Source organism: Lepidochelys kempii, chromosome 1 (assembly GCF_965140285.1).
Source record: "Lepidochelys kempii isolate rLepKem1 chromosome 1, rLepKem1.hap1, whole genome shotgun sequence".
Lineage (NCBI taxonomy): Eukaryota > Metazoa > Chordata > Testudines > Cheloniidae > Lepidochelys > Lepidochelys kempii.
Window position 1 is genome coordinate 16,179,882 of NC_136380.1, and position 26,976 is coordinate 16,206,857.

The 26,976-nt window shown below is 48.4% G+C and overlaps 1 protein-coding gene across 9 annotated transcripts; it reads left to right on the forward strand.

The window, feature by feature from the left end:
* Positions 1–26,029, forward strand: TSKU (tsukushi, small leucine rich proteoglycan). 9 transcript variants are annotated; one of them, XM_073335152.2, is made up of 5 exons: positions 1–315; positions 2,001–2,142; positions 5,301–5,415; positions 6,518–6,594; positions 22,273–26,029. In XM_073335152.2, the coding sequence occupies exons 4-5, from the start codon at positions 6,546–6,548 to the stop codon at positions 23,337–23,339; spliced, it is 1,116 nt and encodes a 371-aa protein (XP_073191253.1). In that variant the 5' UTR covers positions 1–315; positions 2,001–2,142; positions 5,301–5,415; positions 6,518–6,545; the 3' UTR covers positions 23,340–26,029. The 9 variants fall into 9 exon arrangements, with proteins under 9 accessions (XP_073191253.1, XP_073191273.1, XP_073191294.1 ...); XM_073335156.2 differs by lacking the exon at positions 1–315 and adding an exon at positions 332–513; XM_073335172.2 differs by lacking the exon at positions 2,001–2,142.
* The last annotated feature ends 947 nt before the right edge of the window (positions 26,030–26,976 follow it).

Below are 26,976 nucleotides of genomic sequence, written 5' to 3' on the forward strand. Positions count from 1 at the left end.
GCTGCGGCTGCAAGGGCTAAAGTTGCACAAGTCAGACCAAGCTGCCTCCGCCTCCTTCGCTCCCAGATGTTCCCTAGCGTGCAGCCATCTGTTGAGACCCCGCCCCTGCCAACAGAAGAACAGCCCGGAGGCGAAAGGCGCAGCGCCCCCGGCCCGGGCGCAGCGAAGCCGCGCGCTGCAGACGGTCCCGGGTGCCGGACCTTCGCCTCGCCTCGCTGGCGCGGCCGGGAGCGGGACGCGCCGAGCGAAGCCGGGCACTTTGGAGACGCTCCCCGGAGCGGGAAGTGGGGCTGCCGCCCGGAGGCGGAGGCGAGGGTGAGCATGCAGCGGCGCGGGCGGGGGCGCCGGGATGGGGCGTGCAGGGATCGGGCGGAACAGCCAGGCATAGGAAGGGGCGTGCGCGCCGGGGAGACTCGGGGCAAGCAGCGCTCGCTCCCGCCAGCAGCCAGACCCACACACCGCCCCCGCCTCTGCCCAGGTGCTGGTCCAGGGGGGCCGCTCCCTGCGGGGAAGGTGAGTGGCTCTCCGCGTCTCCCCGCAGCCGGCGGCGCTGCCCCGCTCCCCGCCGCCCCGCTCCAGCCCGTGTGTCTGCCGCGCCTGGAGGCTGGGGAGATCGCCCGCCTGCCTCGGGCTGTGCTGAGCCGGGAGCCGGGCAGCCTCGGGCGGGGGTTGCCCTGCGCGGTCCCCACTCCGGCCGCTCTCGGGGGTCGCTTGCAGAGCAAGGCGGGCTGGCCCTCCAGCGGGCTCTCCCCAGCTCCCGCCGGCCCGGGGGGGTGGGAGGACGCAGCCGGCTCGCCCTCCATTTCCTGGGGAAACCGGAGTCGCCAAACCCTTCCCTGCTCCATCGTTCAGTGATCGCCTTCAACTTCGGGCCGGGCGGTTTGCTGTCCGCTCCGCCGCCGGGCTGGGATTGCGTTTGGCACATAAGCACCCCCTGCCGCTTCTCAGCCCGGAGCGAGAGCTTGGGCTGGAGTGGGGTTGGGGGTTGGGGATTTTTTTTTTAGTCTTTGCCGAGAGTTGGCCGTGTCTATACACGGAAGATGTCTCGATATAAAATAAGGTTCTGGGGGTAGAAGTGTTTGGTTTCCAAAGACTGAAATCTGCCCTGAAGTGAGTTGGAGGCAATTTCGCTCCCTGGGAAATCTGCATGCTTCCTGACTTCCGACCAAGATTTGCAAAGCTTTGCGTCTGTCTCGTTTCCCCGAGCAGATGGTGTGGCGTGCATGTGTCTCTTGTGGCGATTTCCCTTCTCGCTTTGCTTCGTATTCCCCTTCCCAAGCTCTTGTCTCCCCGCTCGGAATGGGGGCCGTCTGATGAGCAGTTGAAATTGCCACGGTTGCAAGTAATCTGATCAGCAGCTGCAATCAGTGCCCGCCTCCAGTGCCCAGATTCTGGGCTTTGATTTCACACCCTGATTCCCCGCTTCCAGCCCTCTCTCCCCATAGGCGTAGGCTTCAGGGAAAGGGGGGGAGAGGAAGGAGGCTGTCTTGTCTGGCTGCGGTCGGTGGTGCTCCAAAGACACATTTTTAAAGGAACTTTTGGAGAGCAGCGATCTGATTAAGGAGACGAGAGCAGACGGGGGAGGGGAGGAAAGGGGCAGCAGGGAAAAGCCGCTGCGAAGGCAGGGCTCACAAGGGTTAAGAGGTGACTGCCTCGTTAACATCTGCCTGGATCAGCCCAGACTTGCAAACTGCTGGAAGGATTGAAGCCTCACAGCGGAGGATAAAGTTGATCTCATGGTCTGGTTTCGAATCCGGGGCATGCCGCCTTCCTAGTCCCGGAGTTCCCAGCCTCTCTAACTGGATTAAGATGAAGGGGGGGGGGGGAGTAGGAGAGGATTTGTCGCCTCGAAAAAAGCAGGCAGCCCGCCCAAGAAGAAGAGGGAATAGCTTAGATAATGCACACACGCCCTGTTAACTTTTAACCAGTCATGAGGATCGGGCAGCTTTTATTAGTGATGCCTTAATCAGTAGCTCATGGTAAATGTATTTATGTGCTAGACCGCAGCACGTGTCGGTTGCTTGTGAACAAAACACTCTTTCTCCTACTGGCTTGGATTGGAAAATCTTGAACTGCGAACTTGATTGCAAGCACTGTGCAAAACTAAAGACGATGGCCTCTGTAAGGGAAGATGCTAAATAGGTAAGATTGTTCCTGGTATGGGAGGGGTTCAGGGTACCCCTCCTCCCCTGCCCTCAATAATCGAGGATTCATATTGCTCTTAGCTTGGGGGCAAAATCCTAATGTAATTGAATGGTAGCGAATGAAACTGAGAACCACTGTTGCAAGAAGAAATGAGCCATGTAACTTCTGCAGTGGTTAAGACAAGTACAGTCAGACTAACTCCTGGTTTGTCAGCATGGGCTGGGGAGCTGGAGTTCTTGAGCTGGAAGATTTTCCCAGACATCAGCTATAATCACATCGTGCTACCCTGTATACAGCATTCGCCCGAGTTACATTAGAAAGCTCCTCTTTCTGGACACTGCTCTCTGCACTGTACAAAGCTGAGCACTGTGATGACATTCAAATCACAATCTAGGAGTTACTGCCATAGAACCAGCACTAGTATTTCAAGACGCTACAGATCTCACAGTGATGGTGAGCGTTGAAAATGCCTGGGTAGAAGATATGAACAAACTGCACCGTAGCTGTGCAACCTTCTAAAGATGCCGCTCTGACTCTGCCAGCAACGCCTTCTTGTCCCACTAGATGCTAATATGATTGGAGAGGGCATGATTGTCAAAACCTCTTTCTAAGAGTTTGTAACGTAAGCCTGTCCTCCTGCACCCCAGTACCTGAGGGTGTGGAGAGGACCCTAGCTCTGTAAGGGTTGGTTTAGCTTTAATCTCCAATATCCCTGTTCTTTATTTGTATTACACTATCACCTGGACCTCTGATCTCTGCTAGGGACTCTATGCTACTAAGCCCTGTAAAGCTACACAGGGAGAAACAATCCCTGCCCTGAAGAGCTCACAGTCCAAACAGACGTGTCAGACAAAGGAAGCATTATTATCCCCATTTTAGAGATGGTGATGTGGGGAACCAAGGTACAGATTAAATGTCTTGCCCAAAGTCATACAGGGAGTCGGTGGCAGAACCAGGTATTGAACCCAGGTCACCTCTCGGAGTCCAAGCCTCCTAAAGACCCCCTGAGAATTCCCAAATCTTGTTTTATAGTGTCTTGAATGTGGTAGCTGTGTGTGTGTACATGTGCGCTCCTGGGAGGGGTTTGATACGTGGTGAGGAGCAGGAAGAGTATGTGTGAGAGGGAGGCATCAATGGTTATATTAAATACCAATTATGTTCTCAAGACTGTACAATGCAATTCTATATCCATGGCATCCTTGCAAACTGTACTCCGTACGCCTCGCAGAATTACCAAGCACACAGGGCAGCAGGCAGTAATGGTGTCAAGTACGCAAAATTGTTCTGAATGCCTGGGATGGTGAATGAATATAGTGGAACGCTATAGGAGACTGGAGAGAGATGACCAGATGCTGAGGAGGGAGAAGATCATATGGAGTGTGCCTAAGGTGGTGCTGGTCACTTGAGAAATCCTGATAAGGCCTTGGTGTGATGAGGAAATACAGGAAGGGCTCCAGACTGCAGGAGCTGCGGAGGAGAAAGCTCTTGCATCAACAGAGAGCAGGAGGGGATGCAGAGAAAAAGCGAGTGCTGAATGATTGGGAAGAGAGGTGAGAGAAAGGAGGCCTGTGAATTAGGCAGCCCAGGAAGGGGCCTTAAAATTTTGAACCAGTGCCTGCAATGTGGATGTGAAGTGCATCTCCACTCAGCGTGAAAAGCTAAGAGTGAGATTTGAGTTTTCAGGAGGTTTAGAGTTTTCACTCTATCCCTAACTGTTCCCTTTCCTCTTTCAGGCTCTTCTCCCTCCTCCTTGCTAGTCAGCTGGTTGGGGGTGGGGGGGATGAAGAGCCTGTGAGTGTGGGGATGGGTCTCTTGCTTTATGAGACAATAATTCCTTTTACACCAGCCCTACTGACTGCGTGAGTTTCTGAAGGCTGGAGACGAGTCCAGGATCAGAGAGGAACAGGGGTGTTCTGTGTGGTGCTTCCCAGAGCTAGCGTTTTGGCAGGCAATCAAAAGAAACTTCCAAAGGTTGAGATTGTGGGGGAGAAGATAAACCTTGGCCAAACCAACCCATTTTTATTTTAAACCTTGGCACCAAGATTAATGAATTAAACAGAGTAAAAAAACAAAGGCAGCTGAATGCCATACATGCGTTAGCCTGGTGATGATTCTCTTTTTTTGAATGGGAGCTGCCTCCACTTACTACTTCTGCTCTAAAGGTTTTTCCCTCTGCAGCTTGAACGCGAAAGAGGCAGGAAAAACAAAACCAGGCATCCTTTGCAAACTCGGAACTGAATGACATTTATTGTTCTGGAACTTGCTCCCAGTGCCACTCAAGCCAGGCTGAAATCTGACTGTTGGGGCCGTGGTTAGTTGATGAAACCTAGCTGACCGTTGGGCCAGGAATGTGGCTGTATGTAATACTTGGTGATGGTGCTTGCGGGTTCTTGTTGGTTCTCCTTTTTGTATCCTCTATCTGTGTTGACATCTCTAACTGACTCTTCTCCTTTCCCTCTCTCTTAGTCGCTACCCTTCAGACAGAGCAGCCTCCTGTTTCTAGGCTGTGGGGGGGGGGCGTGCATAGCTAACCGAGAAACAGTCCTCTTCAAAGCATGCTGCAGTCGCCACCATTAGCCATGGGTTTGTTACTGTTATTATTAGATGGGGTCCGTCTAGGAACTTCATGACGGTCATTATTCCGCACAGCGTAGCCCTCCCAGACTTTGCAACAGAGAATATGGGATGCCTGCTGACAGAATCACAGCCACCTGAGCTCCAGGAGCATCTCAAGAGTTGTTGGCAGAATAGGGCCTATGACCCGCAGATGAATGATTCCGATTTGTCCCTGTTGTGGAAACGCTGGCTAGTTCAGTACAGTGGTCTGCTTTTTTTGGGCGAGGACCTGCAGGCCTCGATCCTCTGGGTCCGTGCTTCTCAACCGTTGGGTTACCACCCAGAGTGGTCTTTGTGTCAGGCCTCTGCACTCCACTGGCCTTCCGACCGCTATCTATGGCCATTGTTAAGCAGGGCTCCAGCTAAAACGATTGCTGACTCGCTCTGGCCTTCAGGGGTTCTCACATGTATTGTAAAATGTGACTCTCTACCCGGTGGCCAGCCAGTGTGGTCTGATCTCAAGTGGGTCAGAAACTGATCTTGCTGGAACCAGCTTAATGCAGAGTTTCCATTTAAAGACCATTTCTTATCTTCTGTAGTGTGGCAGGGCCAGAAGGCTCCGATTGGGACCCTGTTGGGTTAGCCACTGCTCAGGTACATTCAAAGACGTGGTCCCTGATCCAAAGAGCTGACAGTCAAGACGAGAGGCACCAAGTGAGTGTGACAAACTATGTGGGGTGGGGGAGGACAGGGGCCGTGGTAACCACGGGAGCTTGTTCCCAACATGCACAAAGCCATAGCTGCTGAGATGGGAAAATTTCTTGTGGGCCACAGTCTATGGCTAGCCTCCGGCAGTGCAGGATTTGCCCCCAACAGTGTATATATTGCTGGAGCGTCCCAGGTAGCGAGGCTTTCACCACTTCTTTTAGGGGAGTCTTTCTGTGCGGCGTCGAGACTGGTGGGAGAACTGCCGTCAGCCCTTGTGGTGACTGCTGTGCTGGGGCCAGGCCCATGGCAGAGCACTAGGGCAGACCAGCCAACGCCATTCATACCGCCGTGACATCTGGAGCTGCTCTGAGCAGAGTTAGCCGCTTCGTAGTCGAAGGTGCCAGCAGCTAGGCTAGGCGGAGGGCTCCCATCACTGATAGGCCCCAGTGCTGGAGCGGTGCGGGGAGGGTCTCCAAAAACCCTGCGTTCTCATAGGGGTCACCATAAGGAAACCGCTCTCCCTTGGTCATGGAAGCATACCCTTAATGCAGGCTCCTGGGCCCTGATTCAGGGAAGCATCCCTGTTTCAGAAGGGCGCTTAAGAATGTGCGTGGATCCCACTTAAGTCAGTGGGACTTAAGCATGTGCTTAACTCTCTTAAATGTATGCTTATGTGCTGGTCTGAACTGGGGCCCAATACAAGGAATGAGGCAAACGGTGCCCTGGTGCACTCAATGGTGTAGTGGGGCCAGAACGTGGGAAGCGCTCTTCTGGCACTGTATGTGCAGGGCCACGCTGGCAGGGGTGGGGTGATGCCAGTAGGAGCAGGGCATTGGTACTTCAGAAAATCAGGACTCTTCCTCTGGTTACACTAGTATCAATCATTCACTCCCGTGCGTGTCTGAGAGCACAGGTCGGCTCCCTGGGTTTGCCATGGGAATAATGCTGCTTCCTTTGCAAAGTGCTTTGGGATCTGTGGATGGGAAAGGCTGTATAAGACTCCTATCCACAATGACCAACGCGAGAGGTTTAACGCCCTTGAAACTGACATGGTTCTCTTATTTATTTATTTTTATTTAACTACGTTTTCTTGCTTGGCTTGTACCAGGTTTTTAGCTTTCAAAGCATCTTCGGGGATGACTACACAGCCCCCGGCTGCTCGCCTCCCAGCCCGGGTTGACAGAGGTAGGCTTGTGCTTTAAAGAAGTTGCGTCTTAGCCTGTGAAACCTTGGGAGGGGGTTGAGGTTCAAAGTCTGAGCTCCAGTGACTTGCTGCCACTGGCTGTGTGGACGTAACCTTTGGTATTTACATGGCCCAAATTGCTGTAGTTTCTGAAAACCTCAGACTCTTGGGTTTGTCTTTAAATTGGTTTATCATCCTAACATCCCTGTGAGGTAGGGCAGTGCTGTTATTCCTGTTTTACAGCTAGGGAATGGAGACACAAAGAGATGAAGTGACTTGCCCAAGGTCACACTGGAAGTCTGTGGTAGACTGGGGACTTGAACCCAGGTCTCCCAAGTGCCCTGACATCTGGACCATCTTTCCTCTCACTGTTTCAAGTTGGCTGGAATAGACAAGATATGCAGCGTGAGCAAAAAGCCAGTAACCTGCAGATTAAGCCTTGGTCATCACTGGCTAAAAAAAAAAAAAGGCCAGCTAAACTTTCCAGAATGAATGTTTTATAAAACCTGCTCACTGCAGCTCATGGGGCATAGGCAGCTTGCTCCAGACAAGCCAGCTGCATGGCATCGTTGGTATTCCACCAGCCATGCCGTAAAACTGGCATTTTGTTAGTGTTCGTTACTCAGGATAGTAGTGTTTGTGAGAATTTTTGGGAGCCTTTCATTTACAGCTGTGCTGTTAGCAGCAATGATAGCCGGGAGTGTATTTATGCCCTCCTCCTATGGAGGATCTGCAGCTGCACTTTGAGTGCCCCATGCCACAAAGACAGGTTTCAGAGTAACAGCCGTGTTAGTCTGTATTCGCAAAAAGAAAAGGAGTACTTGTGGCACCTTAGAGACTAACCAATTTATTTGAGCATAAGCTTTTGTGAGCTACAGCTCACTTCATCGGATGCATCCGATGAAGTGAGCTGTAGCTCACGAAAGCTCATGCTCAGATAAATTGGTTAGTCTCTAAGGTGCCACAAGTACTCCTTTTCTCCATGCCACAAAGAGATTATTCACCAATAACAGCAAAAACCTAGTCTGGTTGTGGCAGTCCTGAAGGGCACCAGAAATTTCAGCTCAAGAGAGTAGGGTTGCAATCTCTTTGTTGTGTAGCACTAAAGATGTGAGAAGCAGGCAGCTCCTGGTATGGGGAAGGGGGAATGCAGAGCACTGTATCCCCCTCCCCCAAGTCCTCATTGGATCAGTACCCCCAGCATGATGCTGTGGGAGATAGCAGGGGAGGGTGCCTTTTGAATGAGACATAATGCTGTGTCCCTCTAAGATCTCATGTCACTTTCTGCAAGATCAGAGGTGTTATCCATGCTGGAATTCATTTGCAGGATTCCAGGGTTAATTCCTTTTTGCCTCCCACAGGTCTTCATGCAGTTTCAGCTGGATACAACGTTCTTCTCTTCCTCTCCTAAAACATACACAGCGTTATGGTGTGCTATTAAACACTGGCCATGCTGCGTTACAGATGCGTCTGCATTCGGGTGGGAGGCTATGCAAGAAGGGGTCTCCTGGTGCTACACGTCAACAGTCAGTTCACCCCTTTTTTGGGGGGGCACGTGAAAAGGCCCTATATAGATATAAGCCATCGTTCATTAGTAGCATCCAACAGGCTGGATGCTATTGACTGCATCTCATTTAGGCACATGTTGCTGTTATGCTTCATACCACCAGGAGGCAGCAACTTTCAATGTTTTAGTCCAGTGGGCCACTTCTTAAGGGGGGGAATATTTCAAGTGTCCCTGACCCCACCATTGCTGCTTGGTTTGCAACACATTCTGGGTGGGGAGCCATAGGAAATGCCTGGGAGCCGCCCAGTGGCCGTTCACATGAGTTCTCTTGCTATAGTATAGAAAATGCCTCCCTCTGTAGTCAGAGGGCGGGGCGGGGAGGGAGATAATCCTGATGTGCACCTCAGGGGGCTGTGTCTGTACTATGACTTGTGGGGCGTCGTCAGCCCTGTTAATTGCTAGGTCTCTTAAGCGGCGGGAGCTTTCCTTAGAGCAGCGGGTTTCAGAGGGGGTGCTGTTGAAGCCATGACACTATCTGTGAATTCTTAGACACTGAGGTGCTCTCTATCCTATTTATTCCTTCATTGGCTTTGCTTTCAGGTTTTGAACTCTGGGCCCTGCCCTGTGGGCTGTGTGAGTGACCGAAGGCACGGTGGAATCCAGCTGTGGCTTGGGTTTTCCTTTGCTACTTCATTGCATGAGGCGACACAGTCGAGCAGCTCCCGGTAGAGGTCAACCCAGAGATTGAACCAGTGTTCTACGTCTGAGTAGTAGATCTCTGCAAAGGCGGATGGTGCAGTAGCAGCATTGGTTGGGTTTTCCCCACCTCTTAACGCTCAGCACTCGCCTTGCAGCTCTGAGACACAAGCAGCATATTATAAAACCAAGTGCATTCCACCCAGATTATATCATGTCTCTGGAAACTGGAGTGCTACAGAGAGGTGCAGTCGTAATGAGTGATTAGACTGGCACCAAGTGCATTTGGGTAGCTAGGTGCGGGAAGCCTCATGTAGGGTTTAAATAGAACCATATAAAGCAGTGGGAGAAGGAGCAGAGGAAAACAGGCTGTTTAAAAACCAAACAGACCTACTTACCTCTCCTTTCCATACCCTGCGGCTAAGGCACTTGACTGGGACTCAGGAGACTTGGGTTTAATTCCAGCCTCTGCCACAGACAGACTCACTATATGACGTGGGGCAGATTACTGACCTCGCCAGACTGTTCTAGCTTTCGATAGCTGGAACCGGGATAATTTCCCAACGTAGACCAAGCACGCTGCTTGCGCTTTCTTTGCTTCATATCTTGAGATTGTTTTGTTACATAGGAGCAACCAGACTAGCTCAGAGCAGTGAAGTCGTTAGTCCTCTCACCAACAGCAGCCAGTAACAGGTGTTTCAAAGGAAGGTGCAAGAAGCCCTGTAGTAGTCATTCTTGGCTAGCCTGTCCTTAGCGTTACCTCTGAACCCTGAAAAACTAGAGACTGGCTTAAGTCCTGATGCAGGATGGCTTATAGCCCTTCCAAAACGCTTACATATTTTTAACATTTACTGTTGGGGATATCCTTCTTGCCCGTACAAACCCGCAGTCCCTTTTGAAATCCTGCTGGCTCTGGGCCTCAGGGATAGTGTGTGGCAATGAAAGGCTGTTGGTGGTTAACTGGCCCCATCCACTCCCCCCCACATGATGCAAGGGAACAGTTTACCACTGGCCTTAAGTGCTCACACTGCTGTGATCAAGAGGGTTTCCTTGACAAGCTTTCTCACAATGAGAAAGCCGTAAAGCTGAATGGCTTTTGTCTCCCTAAGGAGGACGTGATTGTAAAAGGGGCCTGAACACCCTCTCCCTAGATGGATCCGCTTACATTTTATGATTCCCTGCAACTCTGAAGGGCTTCTCTACACACCAACTTGCATCAGAACAACTGGGTGGTAATTTGCACCTTTTATTTTCGGGCAGATCTGCGTGCAGGCCTTCTCGCTTCTGAAGAAGTACATTGATTTTTAGTCTGTCTGGGGTTTGTTTGTGTGTTCTTTTACTGGTTTTAAGTATCCCCAACTGAGATGAGGCCTCCATTGTGCTAGGCAGCACTGTTTACATGTAGGAAAAAGTAGAACCTTCCCTGAAGTGCTTACAGGGGAAATAGACAAGGTGGACAAAGGGCGAAAGAAAGGAACAGACAGGTGAAGTAAATTACCTACGGTCAGCCAGGAGTAGAGCTGAGAATAGAACCCAGGTTTCCCGAGTGTTGGTGCAGTGCCCTGTCTACCAGACCATGCTGCCTTAGAGGTTGTCGTCACAGCAGAGTTAACTCAAGGGTTTACTCCAGTGTTGTCCATCACACTCGAGTTAAGACTTTGTGCATGGTGCTTTAAATTCCAGTTGGCTGGCCCATCGGGGATGGGAATAGGGGGGTATAAGCTACAGCTCACGTTAGCACAATTTGCCAGCTGCTAACAGGAGTGAGGACACTGGGTAGTTCCACTTGAGGGCCACTAGTCCTCTGATGCCGTCACACAATTCCCACCCCACCCACGGCAGTTAACTCTGCAGGGATGGCCTCTCCCGCTCTCCAGATCCCTGGAGGCAGGAAGTGAGGTAGGGAGGAGGCTGTGCTGCTCTGCTTGCTGATCAGGATCAGTGGGTGAAGACAGGAACACTAAATCCATTGAGAACGGCAGCCAAATCCTAACCTGTCCTTGGTGACCTGTAATTGCACCCACCACTTGTTGGCAAGCCCTATAATGTATCTCCTTAATTGTGCGGCAGGGCTGCCAGAGCGCCCGGAGACCTCTCATGCCGCTTGTCTTTCCCTCCCCTTAACAGCTGTGGGAGGATGACTTTGAACGCCTCATTTCCTTTCGGTAAATGCCTGTTCTGAGCACTCCACCTAAGGCCAGGGACCAAGATGATACTTTTAAACATTTTCTGAACGGTTGCCGGCAACTTTAGTCCTCAGTAAAACTATATAACATGGAGGCTTCACTGAGTGGACAGGGGGCTGGCTTTGTGGCATGCCAGACAGATGTCATGATTTCTTTCCTACTGTGCCTGTGTTCTTCCAGGAGCTTGTCGTCTGCTGCCTGTCTAGTCAAATCTTGCAGGCGTTGGAGTCCGTGGACTTTTGGCCACTGACTACGGTCTTGGTGCAGGGTTTGGCCCTGTGAGAAATGTAATTCTCAGCGTAGCAGACACCAAATCCATCCTGTTTCAGTTCCAAGTGTGAATTGGTTGGAATGCCTGTGCCAGTACATGTCCACGCAGGTTTTCCTCTTGTTAGATCCAAACTGCACCTCCACTTCCTTATAAAAGCTCCCGGGAGAGGCAAATTGCGCAACTTGAATAAACTCCCACTTGTTTAAATGTTTGCCTCATAAATTATTAAAGGCGTCGCAAGGCAGACCAGGGTTGAGAACAATCAAAATAAAATCCCTGTTTAAAGTAAACTTTTTGCTGGGAGGGCAGGAAAAGCAGTTTGAATTTCTTCTTTCTTAAAAGGAGGATGTTTCTTCAGAGCCCAGGAAACCAAATATGCCTGCAAAAGCAAATAATGGTCAGGCTGGAGAATGGGATGGAGGCACGGGCCTCTGACTTAATTAACCCCACGTGTCCACTCTGCATTCAGGCTTTTTAGCTTGAAATGGTGATATTTTACCTCCCTCCTTGCCTGGCTTTGCTCTTGCTATTGTCATCTGTCCCTCCACCTATAATAGATCTATTCATTAACTATCCTGGGAGCACTGTGTTGGTTAATAGCTGTTCGGCACGGATATAACTCTGCATCTGTAACTGACAAAAGGGAGTAACTCTGATCTCTCAGAAAAGTCAGGACTGAGTGTGTCAGCCTTGCCTTCCCCTCCCGTTCTCAATTCCCTGCGTCCTTAGGTAAAGCTTTGTGGAGTGTTATTGTCTAGCATAGACGTCTGTGTGTATAGAGTCATGGAGATATAGAACAGGAAGGGACCTCAAGTGGTCATCTAGTCTGTCCCCCTGCACTGAGGCAGGGTGACGCGTGCCCCGAGTGTAGGTATTCCTCGTATGTAAGCGGTGGTGTGCTTGTGAGGGGGACAGCTGTGGAGATTGAAGTCTTGAGCTGTGTGTAGTGACAGGTACAAGGTTCCCTTCCCCCACTGCTCTGCTGGGGCGTGCTTGTTTGGAGGAACTGCCTCTTGGGCATGGCCCATTCACTCCTTGGTACCTTTGCTGAGACGGCTAATGGACGGCCTGTGGGAATTGGATTGAGACCATCAAACTCATCTTCTGGTGGGCATCCAAGCCTATACTTGGGATGTTGCCACTGGCAGCCAGCAACCTGTGTAGGTGCATCTGTACAGACTTACAGTGTAGACAAGAAAAGCTGGGATTTGCACCAGTTAACTTGACCAGCGCACATGGTGGCTCTCCTGGTCTAAACTTGCAGGTTGCACTCTTGCAGCGATACCGTTTGCTGGCTACATACCGCTAAGTTGGGGTTAAACTCTGAGCTAAATTCAGCCTGACAGCTCCCAGAGGCTTCATATTCTGAGTAATATAATTCCCCTGGCGTCCTCCTTTCCAAGCTTCTGTTTGTTAGAACTTCAAGTGTAGCAGCCAGTGGCAGTGATTCACACTGGTCCGGCACAGAGGCAGGTAACTGGCAAAGAGGGTTGCATTGCACATAGAGTCTCAACTGGTGTAAATCAGCATCTGTCCATCTTCGGTACCTTTCGGTGGCTCCACTTACCCCAGTATCTGAGCACCTCCCAATCTCTAATGCACTTATCTTCTCTACGGTGGAAATGCTGCTGTCCCCATTATACAGATGGGGAACAGAGGCTCAGACTGACTAAGTAAGTAGCCCAAGGTCACACAGGGAGTCCGTGGCCAAGCAGACTCCAAGTCCTGAGCTCCAATTCCTAGATCATCTGTGCTTTCTCAGTGACGTCAGTAGGGCTATGCCACTTAAACCAGCTGAAGAGCTGGCCTGGGACATCTTTTTCTAAATACTCCCCCCTCCCTCTAGTATAGCAAAATAAATGCATGTAAGGAAGGTAAGGAAGTGGTGTGTGTGATATATATATATATATATATATATATGGTTTCTATTTTAAGTTGATTATCCTTGGATGCCCCTGGCAATGTGGCTTCCATGTGCCGTTGGGTTAATTACTTGTTAATGACTCCCTCTATGGTGGTGATGTTGGTGGCTGAAAGCAAAGTGGGTGTTTTTTTACATCCGTTATTAGATCTCATTAAAGCAGAACATAATTCATAGAAAAATGTTTCAGCCTCAGCATTCAGTTCTCGTTCACCGAGTGAGCAGGGAGACGAAGCAGAAGGGGTTTTAGGAATGATTTCAGTTCCTATTCATGTCTCCAAGGACGCTTTAGCAGTAGAGGGGCACCACATGGGTTCCAAGTGCTGTTCCTCTCTCCCACCCTATCGCTCTGTTACGGCACTAGAGGAAACCCGGCAATGCTAGACAGAAGAGAATTTCACACATCCCCCTGCTTTGTAATTTGGGATGTATCCGCTATCTAAGCTGCGTTGCACTTCACGCAGATAAACCCATCTCTGATAGCTTATCACAGATGGGGTGACTGATGCAAAGAATCTGGATAGAAGGCTCTTAAAGCCAGCACAGATTGCTAGAGTTAAGGGACTGATTCTCCTCTTACTGTCAGTGGTGTAAATCTGGAGGAACCCCTTAGGGTTCAATGGGATTGCATTATTTTTCCAGTCCCACGGCGCTAATGAAGAGTCAGGTTTAAAGGGTGTGGCGCTTATATTTTATTTTTTGAATTGTCTGTAGCTTCCTCCATACCCAGAGCCATGTAATAGAGACACATTTATAAATACGGACTCCCCCTGATCTTCTGTTCTGAACAATGCAGGCAGACCCCATGAACCTGGTTCTCATTTTATGCCCAGGCCCCTCTACAGCACATTGGCAGGATAAAAGGGCATTACCCTGGGTATAAATGGCCCGCACTTTAAGGCTCCTAGGCACTGCCAGAGTGCTGCAAAGGGTCCATTGCCTTCAGTAAAGCTCTGCGTGGATCCAATTACAAGGTCGGGATCACATTTTAAATCATTGTATCCTCGTCCTGCTCCTTACCTCTAAGTATCTGTGACTTGGAAACATCAGTGGCCTTTTCATCATCTTCCCAAGGTAACCACTTTCTGTTGCTTCCCTGGTAAGTCTTTCACACATGCTCCTCCCTAGATCCAGCTACCATTCTGTATTGAGCCACCTGGGCCTATTATTTTAGGGATGGGCTATCCTAGTTGTCATGAAATAGTAAGAAAAAAGCTTTAACTTGAACTGATACAAGAATAAATACCATGCCTCTCCTGAGTTGTATCCTCTCACATTTCTAGAGAGGAAGCCCTTTCAGGAGACAGATGCAAAGTTTTTTATCTTCAAAGATTTTTTTTTTTGGTTTTTGGTTTTTTTTTCTTTTTTTCTTTTAGGGCTTAACAGTCTCTGCTTTTAAGCTAGTTCAGCCAGTTCCTTTTTTGCTGTCTGTTCACACTTGTGTGTGAAACTTGCAGCACTGGCTTTGGCAGTCAAATCTTCGAGCCCAAATGATGCTTCAAGAGAGTGTTTCTTAATGGCCCCGATTGGAAAGCAATAGCTGTGGCGATCTTGCACGTAGTTGTGTAGCCTGACTAAAGGCAGGCAGCTGTATTAATCAGGACAGGAAACCCAGGAGTCCATTAAAACTTGGCAAGCGATGGGAGCGTTTTTAGAAAATAAAAAGAGCTTTACAAAGCGGTTATTGCCTGAAAAGTGACTCAATTAAAATCCCCTCGGAGGAGTTCTTGATTTATCTGATGGGGCTCCCCTCTCCGCTTTAACTCAGTGCCTCAGAAATAACTAGCGATCGCTTTTCTTCCCAGCCTGTGGGATTTATTCCCACTGACATCTGTGTGCAGCTTGCTTAGTTGTCAAGTAGAATTTTTTGTTTTTTTTTTCTAACTTGCCACACCTCTGCAAACCCAGCCTGGTGTCTGATCGTTCAGGCTGTGCTCTTTCTGTTGGTTATAAAGGCTTTGCAGTTAGTTGTTTTTTGGGTAATGCACAGGCCAGAATAACATCCTGGTCCCCCTTTCTGTGGAAATATCATGCTAAAAAAAAAAACCCTCCTCCCAAACCCATGTTCCTGCCAGGAAAGTAAGTGGCTATGTCTGAATTACAGGGACAGACATCCTGAGTAAGTCCTTTTTTGTCAGTGTTTAAAAAGTCCATAATCCTGCGGTTTACCCAGAGAATTGGGAAAGCCTAAATCTGCCAGTCACGTAAGCCCCAAATCAGCAAAGTGCTTAAGCACGTGCTTTGCTAATGGAGAATTGAACCTCTATGAGCCTCAGTTTTCCAGTCTGCAGAATGGAGTGATCCTGACCTACGGCAGAGCACTATGGGTAGAGCTTTCAAAAGTCCCACCCTATAGCTGTGTATATATTTTTCTGGTTTTCAGTGTGCTTGAACACTGCCCTCATGGAGAGAGCTGGAAAATCCATCCAGATGACATTTCCAGGTTGGTGGTAGTCACTGCTTCTAGAGAGAGCCTCATTGTGTCCGGCCAGCCTGCTTTTCACATAGCAGGGACCACACAGGCCTGAGAGGTCTGTGTTTCTCATGCGGCTGTGGTAGATGCATGCCAAGGGGTAGGGCTGTCCAAGAAGGAGTAGCTCCGAATCCAGGGCATAGTGGTGCCAACATGTCTACCTGCCAGCTTGGAAGGTAATGAGAGAAGCCTTGATTATAGGTTAAGACTGTGCGTTCACAGAAAATAGTCATTTTGTTTGCCTCCCTTCCTCCCCCCCAAAGTGTGGCTTTGCAACATCGCTCTATTCAGTGCTTACTCTCCACCCTTTTCTGCCCTCAACTTTTTAATTTTTTTATCTATCACAGGGTGGGTTGGCTGATTGGTTTTACATTTTTCACAGGAAACCCCAGTGCAAGTACAGGCCCCGATCCTGCCACATGATCCAGGCGAGCTCATGTAGGATCCTGTTGAAGTCAGTGGGGCAGAGGGGTGTGACTGAGTAGGAACAGAGCCTGTGGTCTGTCTGGGCTGGGCCTATTTGCATATCTGTCCACTGCTCTGCCTTCTGAGGCTTTTTAAATAAAGTGCCTCCAGAAGCCTTCCAGACAATCGCTGTTTTGTATTACAGTAGACCAGAATCCAGCTGTGTTCTGCACTTTGCAAATATATAGTAAGGGAGAGTCCTTACCCCAAAGAGCTTGCAGTATAAATAGATGCGCTAGACAAACGGTGGGAGGAGAAACTGAAGCACAGAGGGGAAAGTGACTTGCCCAAGGTCACCCAGCAGGTCAGAGGCAGAGCCAGGATTAAAAGCCAGATCTCCTGAGTTCAGTTCAGTGCCCTAAATAGTTGGCCACGCTGCCTTCTGACGAGGCTCAACAAGAGTTATGTGACTAACATGGAGAATCACTGGGGCGTTTGCTACTAGATTTCTTTGTTTTTCTTTCTAGAAACGGAGGCCAAGACTTCAAGAAAACTGGAGTTTAGCTTTAGGCGCCTACGCTCTGACTTAGACCTGATGTTTTCTTAAGTGCTGAGCATCCAGCAGCTCCCACTGAAGTCATTGGACTTGCTCCAGATTAGGCAGGTGTCAAGGAGGTCAGGATTTGTCCCAGGGGGTCTGTTTACATTGAGGAAAATTCCACACCAAAGGCAAGAGTTGAGCAATACTCTTGGGGCAAACTGAAGGCTGCAGAGCTTTGCCCAGTGACTTTCCCGCTGCATTAGAAGCTGCTGCAGGCATAGGGGCAAGTAGGATTTGGCCTGGTGTGAACATATCTGTAATTTAGCAGAACGGCTTGTAGGCAGGAGGCCAAAGGCATTTTGATGTGGGTTTAATACATGCTGAACGCATTCCCTCTCTCCCTCCCCCCCTTAAAAATGCACTATGGACTTCTCTAGCCTAGAATAAAAACTGAATGTACCTGGATAATTTATAACTGCCTAACAATGAAGAGGGTTTTTCTTGGGTCAGATGACGGACAACCTGTTAGCTTCAATAGGAGACAGAACAAATAAGACTTAAGCAACCTCGCTTGTTGCCACTCTTGAACGTTTCATGCTGTTCTCTAATGGAGTCCTTGCCTTGTTGTAATGAGAGAGAGAGAAAAAGTACATCCTGTTTGCAAGGCAATTAAGAGACCCAATGAGAGAGAGAGAGAGAAGATCCAGAGCAGCACTGACATAGGTTATTGCTCCCTTGGCTAGTCAGAAACTGTAATTGTAGTGTAAATGGCTCTGCTCAGCTGTGCCTTGTACATGGAGGCATCGGCACCTGGTTAGCTCCAACTTCCTACTGAGGGGTAAAAGAATTCGTGAGTCATGGCTATTGGCACCGAAACACCTGTTTGGTCATCTTGTCTGTTCCCTTCCCTCAGTTGTTTCTGAAGTTGGGCAGGAAGGGAATTTCCACACACACACTGCAGAAGATATTGATCTTCTGGTTATTGAAGTCTAGCACTGGGTCTGATCCTCCACTCCTTTAAAGCTCTGTAACTCCAGTGATTTCAACGGAGCTGCTCCTGATTCTTGCTAGTGTGAGAGGAGACTTAGATTCGTGGGGTGAAATCCTGGACTCACTGAAGTTAATGGAAGGTTTACCGCTGCCTTCCATGGGGCTAGGATTTCATCATGTGTCTTAAAAGTCGTATTGGGCATTTTGACCTGGGGTCTGTCTGATTCAGCCCCCATTGAAGTTAATGGGACTCTTTTTTTTTTTTTTTCTCCAGGAGTTGGATCAGGCTTTAGAAGAAGAGACCACTTGGTAGGCTCTTTCCCATTGAAGAATCAAGCAGGAATAGCTGATGGGTTTGGGGGGTGGGATAGAGGACTCGAATACACCAAATGAATATAACTGATGGGTGTATCTCTGTTGATACAACGTTTCTAATTTTGCCAAGACCATAGGGAAGGTAGAAAGTGCAGTTCATTCATTTTACCCGAAAATAGTGGTCTCCCCTCTCAGGAAACGTTAAATAGCACAATGCTGTAACCAGGGCTCATCTTCGTAGGATGCCATGATTTCTACAGAAATGGGTTACACCCCATTTCTCTATCATACAATCAGAAATGCTTATTTACTTAGATTGTAAACTCTATAGGGCAGGGACTGTCTTCTTGTTCTGTTTGAACAGCATCTATCACAGAAGGAGGTCGGGGTCCACAGCCATGATTGGGGGCTCCTATGTGCTACTGCCAGAGAGATAATAGTAGATGTCTGGCCAGATCACGTTTTGTGAGGCATCTTCCTTTCTTCTCTGAATGCGTTTTGCAAATTGGCAAGTAATTCACAATGGGTCTCCCAGGCTCTGATGTGAATTAGCAAAGAGCCATTGACAAGGGAGAAAGAAAAGGAGTACTTGTGGCACCTTAGAGACTAACCAATTTATTTGAGCATGAGCTTTCGTGAGCTACAGCTCACTTCATCAGATGTTTACCGTGGAAACTGCAGCAGACTTTATATACACACAGAAATCATGAAACAATACCTCCTCCCACCCCACTGTCCTGCTGGTAATAGCTTATCTAAAGTGATCAACAGGTGGGCCATTTCCAGCACAAATCCAGGTTTTCTCACCCTCCACCCCCCCACACAAATTCACTCTCCTGCTGGTGCTAGCCCATCCAAAGTGACAACTCTTTACATAATCAAGTCGGGCTATTTCCTGCATAGATCAAGGTTTTCTCACATCCCCCCCACCCCCATACACACACAAACTCACTCTCCTGCTGGTAATAGCTCATCTAAACTGACCATTCTCCAGGTTTAAATCCAAGTTAAACCAGAACATCTGGGGGGGGGGGGGGTAGGAAAAAACAAGAGGAAACAGGCTACCTTGCATAATGACTTAGCCACTCCCAGTCTCTATTTAAGCCTAAATTAATAGTATCCAATTTGCAAATGAATTCCAATTCAGCAGTTTCTCGCTGGAGTCTGGATTTGAAGTTTTTTTGTTTTAAGATAGCGACCTTCATGTCTGTGATTGCGTGACCAGAGAGATTGAAGTGTTCTCCGACTGGTTTATGAATGTTATAATTCTTGACATCTGATTTGTGTCCATTTATTCTTTTACGTAGAGACTGTCCAGTTTGACCAATGTACATGGCAGAGGGGCATTGCTGGCACATGATGGCATAGATCATGGGGTGGGAGGAGGTATTGTTTCATGATTTCTGTGTGTATATAAAGTCTGCTGCAGTTTCCACGGTAAACATCTGATGAAGTGAGCTGTAGCTCACGAAAGCTCATGCTCAAATAAATTGGTTAGTCTCTAAGGTGCCACAAGTACTCCTTTTCTTTTTGCGAATACAGACTAACACGGCTGTTCCTCTGAAACCTGACAAGGGAGAGGAACTGACCTGGGAGAAGATGCAAGTAGGTGTGAACTTCTAGGAAATGGCTGGCAAAAGGTTCCTAGCCTGGAGAGACGGCACAGAGGAAGGATCAAAGGTCAAGTGGCAAAGATGACACTACACAAGAGTGTTGCCTTTTATTAGCGAGCGAAAGAAGAGGTGATAGGGGCATGCACCAGAGACAGTAAAGGCCGAAACCATGGGTAGCTGAGATAAAAGCAGTCTTGAAAAATAGTATCTGACACTTTAATCTGTGGGGGGAGGGTATAAAGGAGTGAGGAACAGAATCGCTACAATGTAGGTAGAGCGTTGTTTTGGGGGACACGTTGCCGTTGCAGATCTTCTGAAATCCTTCTCAGAAGGGTGTAAGGAGAGAGCAGACATGGGACTTGTGATTCCAGGCAATGACGCGGGGAAACAATAGGAATAATCAGCCCTTCTAACTGCTGGGACATGACTGCCGCATGCTCTGTTTTATAATCCCCAGAGGTGTGTAGCTAAAGCTTTTAATCAGCTCTTTCTGGAAACCACGTCGCTGTAGCTACTACCGTTCTGGTTAACAGATACAGTAACGGAAAGGCCTGGCAAGTCCTGTGAAACAGGGACGAGCCTCCTGGCTCCCTTCATCCTTCAGCTGTGAAGATGGCAAGCTTGGTGCGATGGAGAAGCAGGGGAAGAGCTGCAGAGGGCTTCACTGCTAGGTCCCTGGTTAGAATCCTAATCCAGACCAACAGCTGTTGCACGTAGTTACCTGATGGCTGTCCAGTGGCCTATGTGAAATGAGTGGCTTGTCCCCATAGGCATTTTGAAGTGAGTGTCTACCCATCGCACGGGGTGCCCTTGTTGGCAGTCAGGTTAAGAAGAGTGACCCATCCTCTGGTTCCTTGAAGGGGCCCTTCAAAACCAGATTTGAGGCCCAATTGTCAAAGCTGTCTGGGGGGGACTGATGGGTGAGAACTCAGACTTGTGCAAGTCTGGCTCTTGGCCAAGAGGACTTTGTTTTCCCAGGCTTTTGGATTGATGCAGATTTATTTCCCAAGCTGGAAAATTCAGTGGTTGGTGGCGAAGCAGACAGCTGCCGAAGCACAAAGTGCTGTAACTGAGGGCTCTGTGTAGCTAGGCGAGCTAGGATTGTTGCACCTTGAAAGCATTCCTGGGCATCTGCATGAGTCGCTTTCTGAATGCTCCAGTCTTCTCACAGTCCAGATTCAACCACAGCATGAACCCAGGCCAAGGGACAGCTGGCCAGGAAGCCAGGCGGTGCATTGACCACCACCCCTCATGCAGTGGGCCACGGGGCATAGCGCTGGCCGGAAAAGAGCAAGGATTCAGCATTTCCTCTCAATGGCCCCTGCACACAGAACTCCTCCTATTTAAAGCTTCTCTCCCACCCGTCAGAATACCCAAGGGAGGGCTGGCAGCAGAAACTTGACATGCCCACCCTCTAGGTCCACTCCTTCCCTGAGCCCCTTGGATGCATTGGGCCTTGCTGGCTCTGAGAGGCACAGTGTAGCGAGTTGGACCCATTACGTTTGCCTGTGAAGATCCAGTGCTCATTATGCCTCTTCACTTGCCTCGGTGCTACGGTAATTATCTATCTGAGCACCTCCCAGTCAGTATTGCATTTATCCTCTCAGTACCCCTGTGAAACAGGGAAGCGCTATTGTCCCCATGTGACAGATGGGGAACTAAAGCGTGGCAAAATTAAGTGACTTATCAAGGTGACCTAGGAAGGCTGTGGCAGAGTGGGGAATTGAACCCAGGTCTCTCAAGTTCCCGACTAGTGCCCCAACCATCGGACCATGCCTTAATGTGTGCATCTGAGCTGCAGCTTATTAAACCCCCATAAAGAACCAGGCCATGGCTACGCCAAAAATGCTACAGCAGCACCACTGCAATGCTTCAGTGCAGACACTTACTACGGAGACAGGAGGAGTTTTCCTGTCGCTGTAGGAATTCACCTCCCAGTAGCTAGGCTGACGGAAGAACTCTTCCATCGACCTGGCGCTGTCTACACTGGGGGTTAGGTTTCACACCCCTGAGAGACATTCCTATACTGATGTACGTTGACAGTGTTGACCAGCCCATAGTGTTTGAACCGTAATAGGAGAGGAGCCTCTTGTTTGGTTCAGCTTAAACTGCTGGAGATGCAGCAAGGACAGATCTTGCATCAGAGCACCTATAGCTGTTCCAGGCAATCCCGAATTTCCAAACTGAGTACTGACTGTGGGGTACTTGCATAGGCCAAGTCTAAGTGAGATTTTTCCCCTTAATCTCCCACTGGTGGTAGCAGTGGTAGGAATACAGTAGACAAGGCACTGGTGGCATCTTAATTGTCATGTTGTCTAACCCCGTTCAGAGCCAGCCTAGATAAGTGGTCCAAATGCCAGCAGTCACTGGCTACGCACTAGAGCGGTTACAATGGGGACATTTAGAGGGGAAAAGTCTAGTGTAGGACATGCCCCGGGCTACCTTTCTGCATTTATTTGAATGTGTGACAATCCAGTACATTAGGAGCACATACTTCACATTGCTGCTTCCGTCCAGATACCTTCAGTGGCAAATACCTGATCTCTAATGCAGTCAGATACTTCCACTATTGAGTAGTGTCCGGTATCATGGGATTGTTCCGTGCACTGACAAGAACATCTGTCCCGGTCTTTGGAGGCATACTGGTGATGTGATTATGCAGTTCAAATTGTTAAACTATCTTCGGCACGGTTTAAAGTTTGTGTTAGTTTGTCTACGGTGCTTCAGATTCACTCTAATTCTCTCCTCCTCTTGTCTTTCAGGTTCAGCAATGCCTCTGTCAGCCTGGTTCAGCCTGCTGCTTCTCTTTCTTTGTATTGGTACTACCAAAACCTGCTCCCCAGGATGCCACTGTGAAGTGGAGAGTTTTGGTCTCTTTGACAGCTTTAGCTTGACCAAGGTGGATTGCAGTGGAATAGGCTCACACATTGTTCCTGTCCCTATCCCTCTGGATACTTCCTATTTGGATCTGTCCTCAAACAAACTGGAAACCATCAATGAGTCAATGCTGACTGGCCCTGGTTATACCACCTTGGTGAGCCTTGATTTGAGCTATAATAAAATTGCTAAGATCTCTTCCACAACCTTCTCCAGGCTCAGGTATCTGGAATCCTTGGATCTGAGTCATAACTCTTTGGCAGTCCTTCCAGATGAATGCTTCCCCAGTTCACCCCTGGGGGACATAGATTTGAGCAACAACAACCTCCTGGATATAACGTTAGATGTCTTTGCTTCCAAAGGTCAAGGGAAACCCATTAACGTGGATCTGTCCAACAACATGATAAGCGCAGTCACGAGACACCATGACAAAAACATCCCCAACATCCAGAGCTTAAATCTGTCTGGAAACAGACTGAAGACTGTACCAAACCTCCAAGGGATTCCCCTGCGATACTTAAATCTCGATGGGAACCCTCTGGCCAAGATTGAGAAAGGAGCTTTCGTGGAACTGAAGGATTTAATTCATTTATCTCTCAGCAGCTTACGTGGCTTTAGAGAGATCTCTCCGTACAGCTTCAAAGAACTACCCAACCTCCAGGTACTCGATTTATCCGGCAACCCCAACCTTAAGTTGTTCAGTGCCGAAGTAGTCTTCGGTCTAAGCTCCTTGCAAGAGCTCAACCTGTCCAGTACAAGTGTTTCCTTCTTGCCAAAGACTGTGCTGAAATACTTACCTACCATCAAAAGCATTACCTTGGGGAAGAATGTACAGTGTCTTAAGGTGACCAAGGAAGGACAGTATCACCAACAAATCGGGCTGACCAAAAAAGAGGTCCTCCGTTGTCATGACAGCCATGGGTCGGTAGCAGCAGCGCCCTATGTCTCGTGATGTAGGTGGAGGGGAAAGCACTGAGGGAGATTGTACAGCTACCTGGACTGAAATGACCTGCCGCGTGCCTTTCGTAAATCATTTTGTTAATAATTTATACGTTTGTCTATGCCAATACTTGACGGTGTGTGTCTTTAAATTCCGTATTACTGCCCACCGTTTTCTGCCACACGTCAGCTGTTGCCTCTTGATTCCTGCAAGCATTTGCAAGTGATAAGTGCAGCATGGCAGCCCCAAACAGAGTTCGCTGTGAATGGGGACCAAGTGGGGTTGCTGTTTTGAATTTCTAAGGAAGGGCAGAATATCTGGGGAGCAAATGCATTTGGCCCAGGCTTATTTGCAGGAGCAAAGGTAGCCCTGTCTACAGCATGCACCAAAATGTGTTAACGCCACAGTCATTTGCTTACAAATCCATGCTTTATCTATTCTTTTTTTTCTTCCAAGAAGTGCCTTCCAGATGTTGCCTTCATTAGCAGTGCCCTGCTCATTGTCATGCTCTTTCAAACTGAAGAAACCATACTAAGCAAACCTGAGTACAGGGTGTTTCTAATGCTTGGCTGCTGTGTGCATAAAAGTGCAATGAACTCTTGGTACTTGGGGACCATTTTTCCCCTCCTCACCTCACCGATCCTTTCCGCACAGGATTGCATTAGATCCTCCGCTGGAAATCCCAGGGGCCTTCTGAGGCAGATGTGTTGAACCTTAGCAAGTGTTCAGACTCAGCACTGTGCCATTCGAAGGACTGAAGGCTGTTTCCGTGGACCCGGTTGCTGTGGCTGAACAGAGTCCGCTTGCGATAAGGGCAGGTTGTCTGGGACTCAGGCTCCAGCAGGGTAAATTGGAGTGAGCGGTGAAAGGGAAAGCACATGTAAACTAAATTAAAAACTCCCTCCCTTTCTTGGGCATTTAAAGAATGCTTGATGAAGCTCCTTATCTTGATAACCTTATCAAACCAAGAGTAAGCCTATGGGACTGAGAAGAAGCTGTTTCCTCTCTGACTTCCCTGGCCTAATAAGAACGTGTGTGACGCAGCTGTGCTGTTTAATGCAATTTCAGGCCAGACAATGTGGGGGGGAGGAGGGAGAACACTCCCGCCCCAAAGCCTGGGGCTATTGACACCCGCTGTTTAATAGAACAAGGTAGTAGCATGCTTGCCTGTGTGGGAAAGGATCCTTTCCGGGGCCTGCTGCTCTGTGTCATTCTTTCCACTCTCATGCTTGGCTTCTTGGCAGCTAACTGAAGTCTTGGGAGCACAGAGCAGTTTGTGTCGGCGTTACTCAATTGCCTGCATGCTGAATTTGGCAGAGGGAAAACCAAGCACGAGCAAAGGGAGTGGGAGCGGCAGACGCCGCAGGCAGCGAGGGGGAAACAACACATGAGAACTGGCGGTAAGGGAGTGAGACGCACAGCTCGAAGAAATGGGGGGGGCAGGGGGAGGAAGATGCTACAAGGGAACCAAGCTCCTGCTCTGTGAATTCAATGGGGAACTTTGAGCCATGTCCCCAGAGAAACTCAGCCTGGGTGGAGTCGTTTGCTTACCCCAGGCCTGAATCTGGCGCACTCTTCCTTGGTATGGGGGGGCCAAAGGGAGACATCATGGGCAGAATCTGCTCTCAGCTGCACGAGTTGAAGAGCTTGTCTATGCACAGAGCTGCCCCAGTTTCACTAAAGGAATTATTTTTCTTTTTAAACCAGTTTAGTTGAGCCCATGCAAAAAGCTGTGTGGATGCTCTTTTTTTTTCTGGTTTAAACCAGGTTTTTTTCAGCTTAGTTTAAGTCCATCAGGAACAAGTTTAAACTAAACAGCAATAAGCCACTCTTAAACCAGAATCTGTGTGTCCACATAGGAGTTTGCACCGGATTAACTTAAACCAGTGCAAATAGTTGTGCACACGACCCCTGAGTTAAATGAAGTCTGACTTGAATCAGTGTAACAGTTATTAGAATCTGGCCCATTCTGTAGCCAGGCACCGATGGTGGCTGTAGACAAGAAGGAAAATGTGAAAGGCAGGGAGTACACTAGCAGATTCTGCAGGGGATCGGGCATAAATGCACTATCCTCAAGAAGTGGGTGTGGGAAGAAGACCATAAGAAGTAGGTTAAGGTACATCTGATCACATATGTAATTGTTGAGTAGATTCCAATCTGTCAGAGGAGGAGGGGGGGAAATCGAGTACACTTCATGGTGGAACAGCTTGCATTCTGAATCAAAGACACTGCAGCATCATCCATGGAATCCAGAAAGAGCTATATCTTCCCAGCTACATCTTCGAGAATATTTTGCAAACTGAAATTACACTGCCCCACACCAGCTATCTGTGGTGATGGTAGAAAACTTTTGAGCAAATCAAAGCCTGTTACTGTCTTGGAAGGGACAGATTCCCAGCTGGTGCAATACACTGACCTACACCAGCTAGGACCTGGCCTTGGATTTCCAAGTAGCTTCTCCAATGTCTTTTTCCTGTCTCTTATCATTGTGGTAGCCTTGTTAGTCTGTATCAGCAAAAAAACCGAGGAATACTTGTGGCACCTTACAGACTAACAAATTTATTTGGGCATAAGCTTTTGTGGGCTAAAACCCACTTCATCAGATGCATGCAGTGGAAAATACAATAGGAAGATCTCTCTCTCTCTCTCTCTCTCTCTATATATATATATATATATATACACACACACAGAGAATATGAAAATATGGGTGTTGTCATACCAACTGTAACGAGACCAATCCGTTAAGGTTAACCTTAACGGATTGGTCTCATTACAGTTGGTATGACAACACCCATATTTTCATATTCTCTGTGTGTGTCTCTTCCTGTTGTATTTTCCACTGCATGCATCTGATGAAGTGGGTTTTAGCCCACAAGCTTATGCCCAAATAAATTTGTTAGTCTGTAAGGTGCCACAAGTCGTCGTCCTCTTTTTTTTTTTTTTTTCTCTTATCATTGAAATTAAATACTTTAAAAATCTCTTTTCCCCTTCACTGAGCCTTTTAAATGCTCGGCTCGCCATTTGGTTTTGCAAGATTTTTTCTTAAAAGGCAACAATATTGTCTTAGACGGGATGTGATTCTATAAAATCAGGAGGGAAATGATGAACGAATAGTAATAACACCATGGGCTTGGGTTGGTTTGGGGTTTTTTCTTTCCTAACGGATCCTGCCTTTTTAAGAGAATTTTTCTGCTGGCAGAAAACTTAATTTTTAAAATTATATATTTGTTTAATTTTATAGTTCTGTACTTAGATGAAATGTTAGGGGGATAATATACAGGCTGTAGAAGTTACTGCCTTTGCACCACTGTGGGAAATTTAATACCCAATGTGACAATCCAATTGAAGACTGCAAGATTTACTCTTGTAATCTCATGGTAGCCGCTAGCTAAATGAGTCTTATGAAGGGCTGGTAAATACCTTCTGTGTCTTTTTTTTTTTCTTTAAGACATTGTAATGCTTTGTGACTATTCACAATATAATAAAGTAATTTTGTGGAGACAAAAACAGCTCCTGGGTTTATTTCTCAGATGCGGCAAACTGCTTGGAGAGTGAAAACCGGTCACTGGTTACAAAGCACAAGCTTCCGCCTACCTCCACCCCAGCTGTAGCTGCATTATTCTCATGCTCTATATAACCATGCCCACGT

What these genes read in the sequence shown, in the direction of transcription:
- TSKU (XM_073335152.2), top strand. Translation starts at nt 6,546, where the DNA reads ATGACTACACAGCCCCCGGCTGCTCGCCTCCCAGCCCGGGTTGACAGA. An exon ending in CCCAGCCCGGGTTGACAGAG is followed by an intron (nt 6,595 to 22,272) that starts GTAGGCTTGTGC and finishes CTTGTCTTTCAG; the next exon opens with GTTCAGCAATGCCTCTGTCA.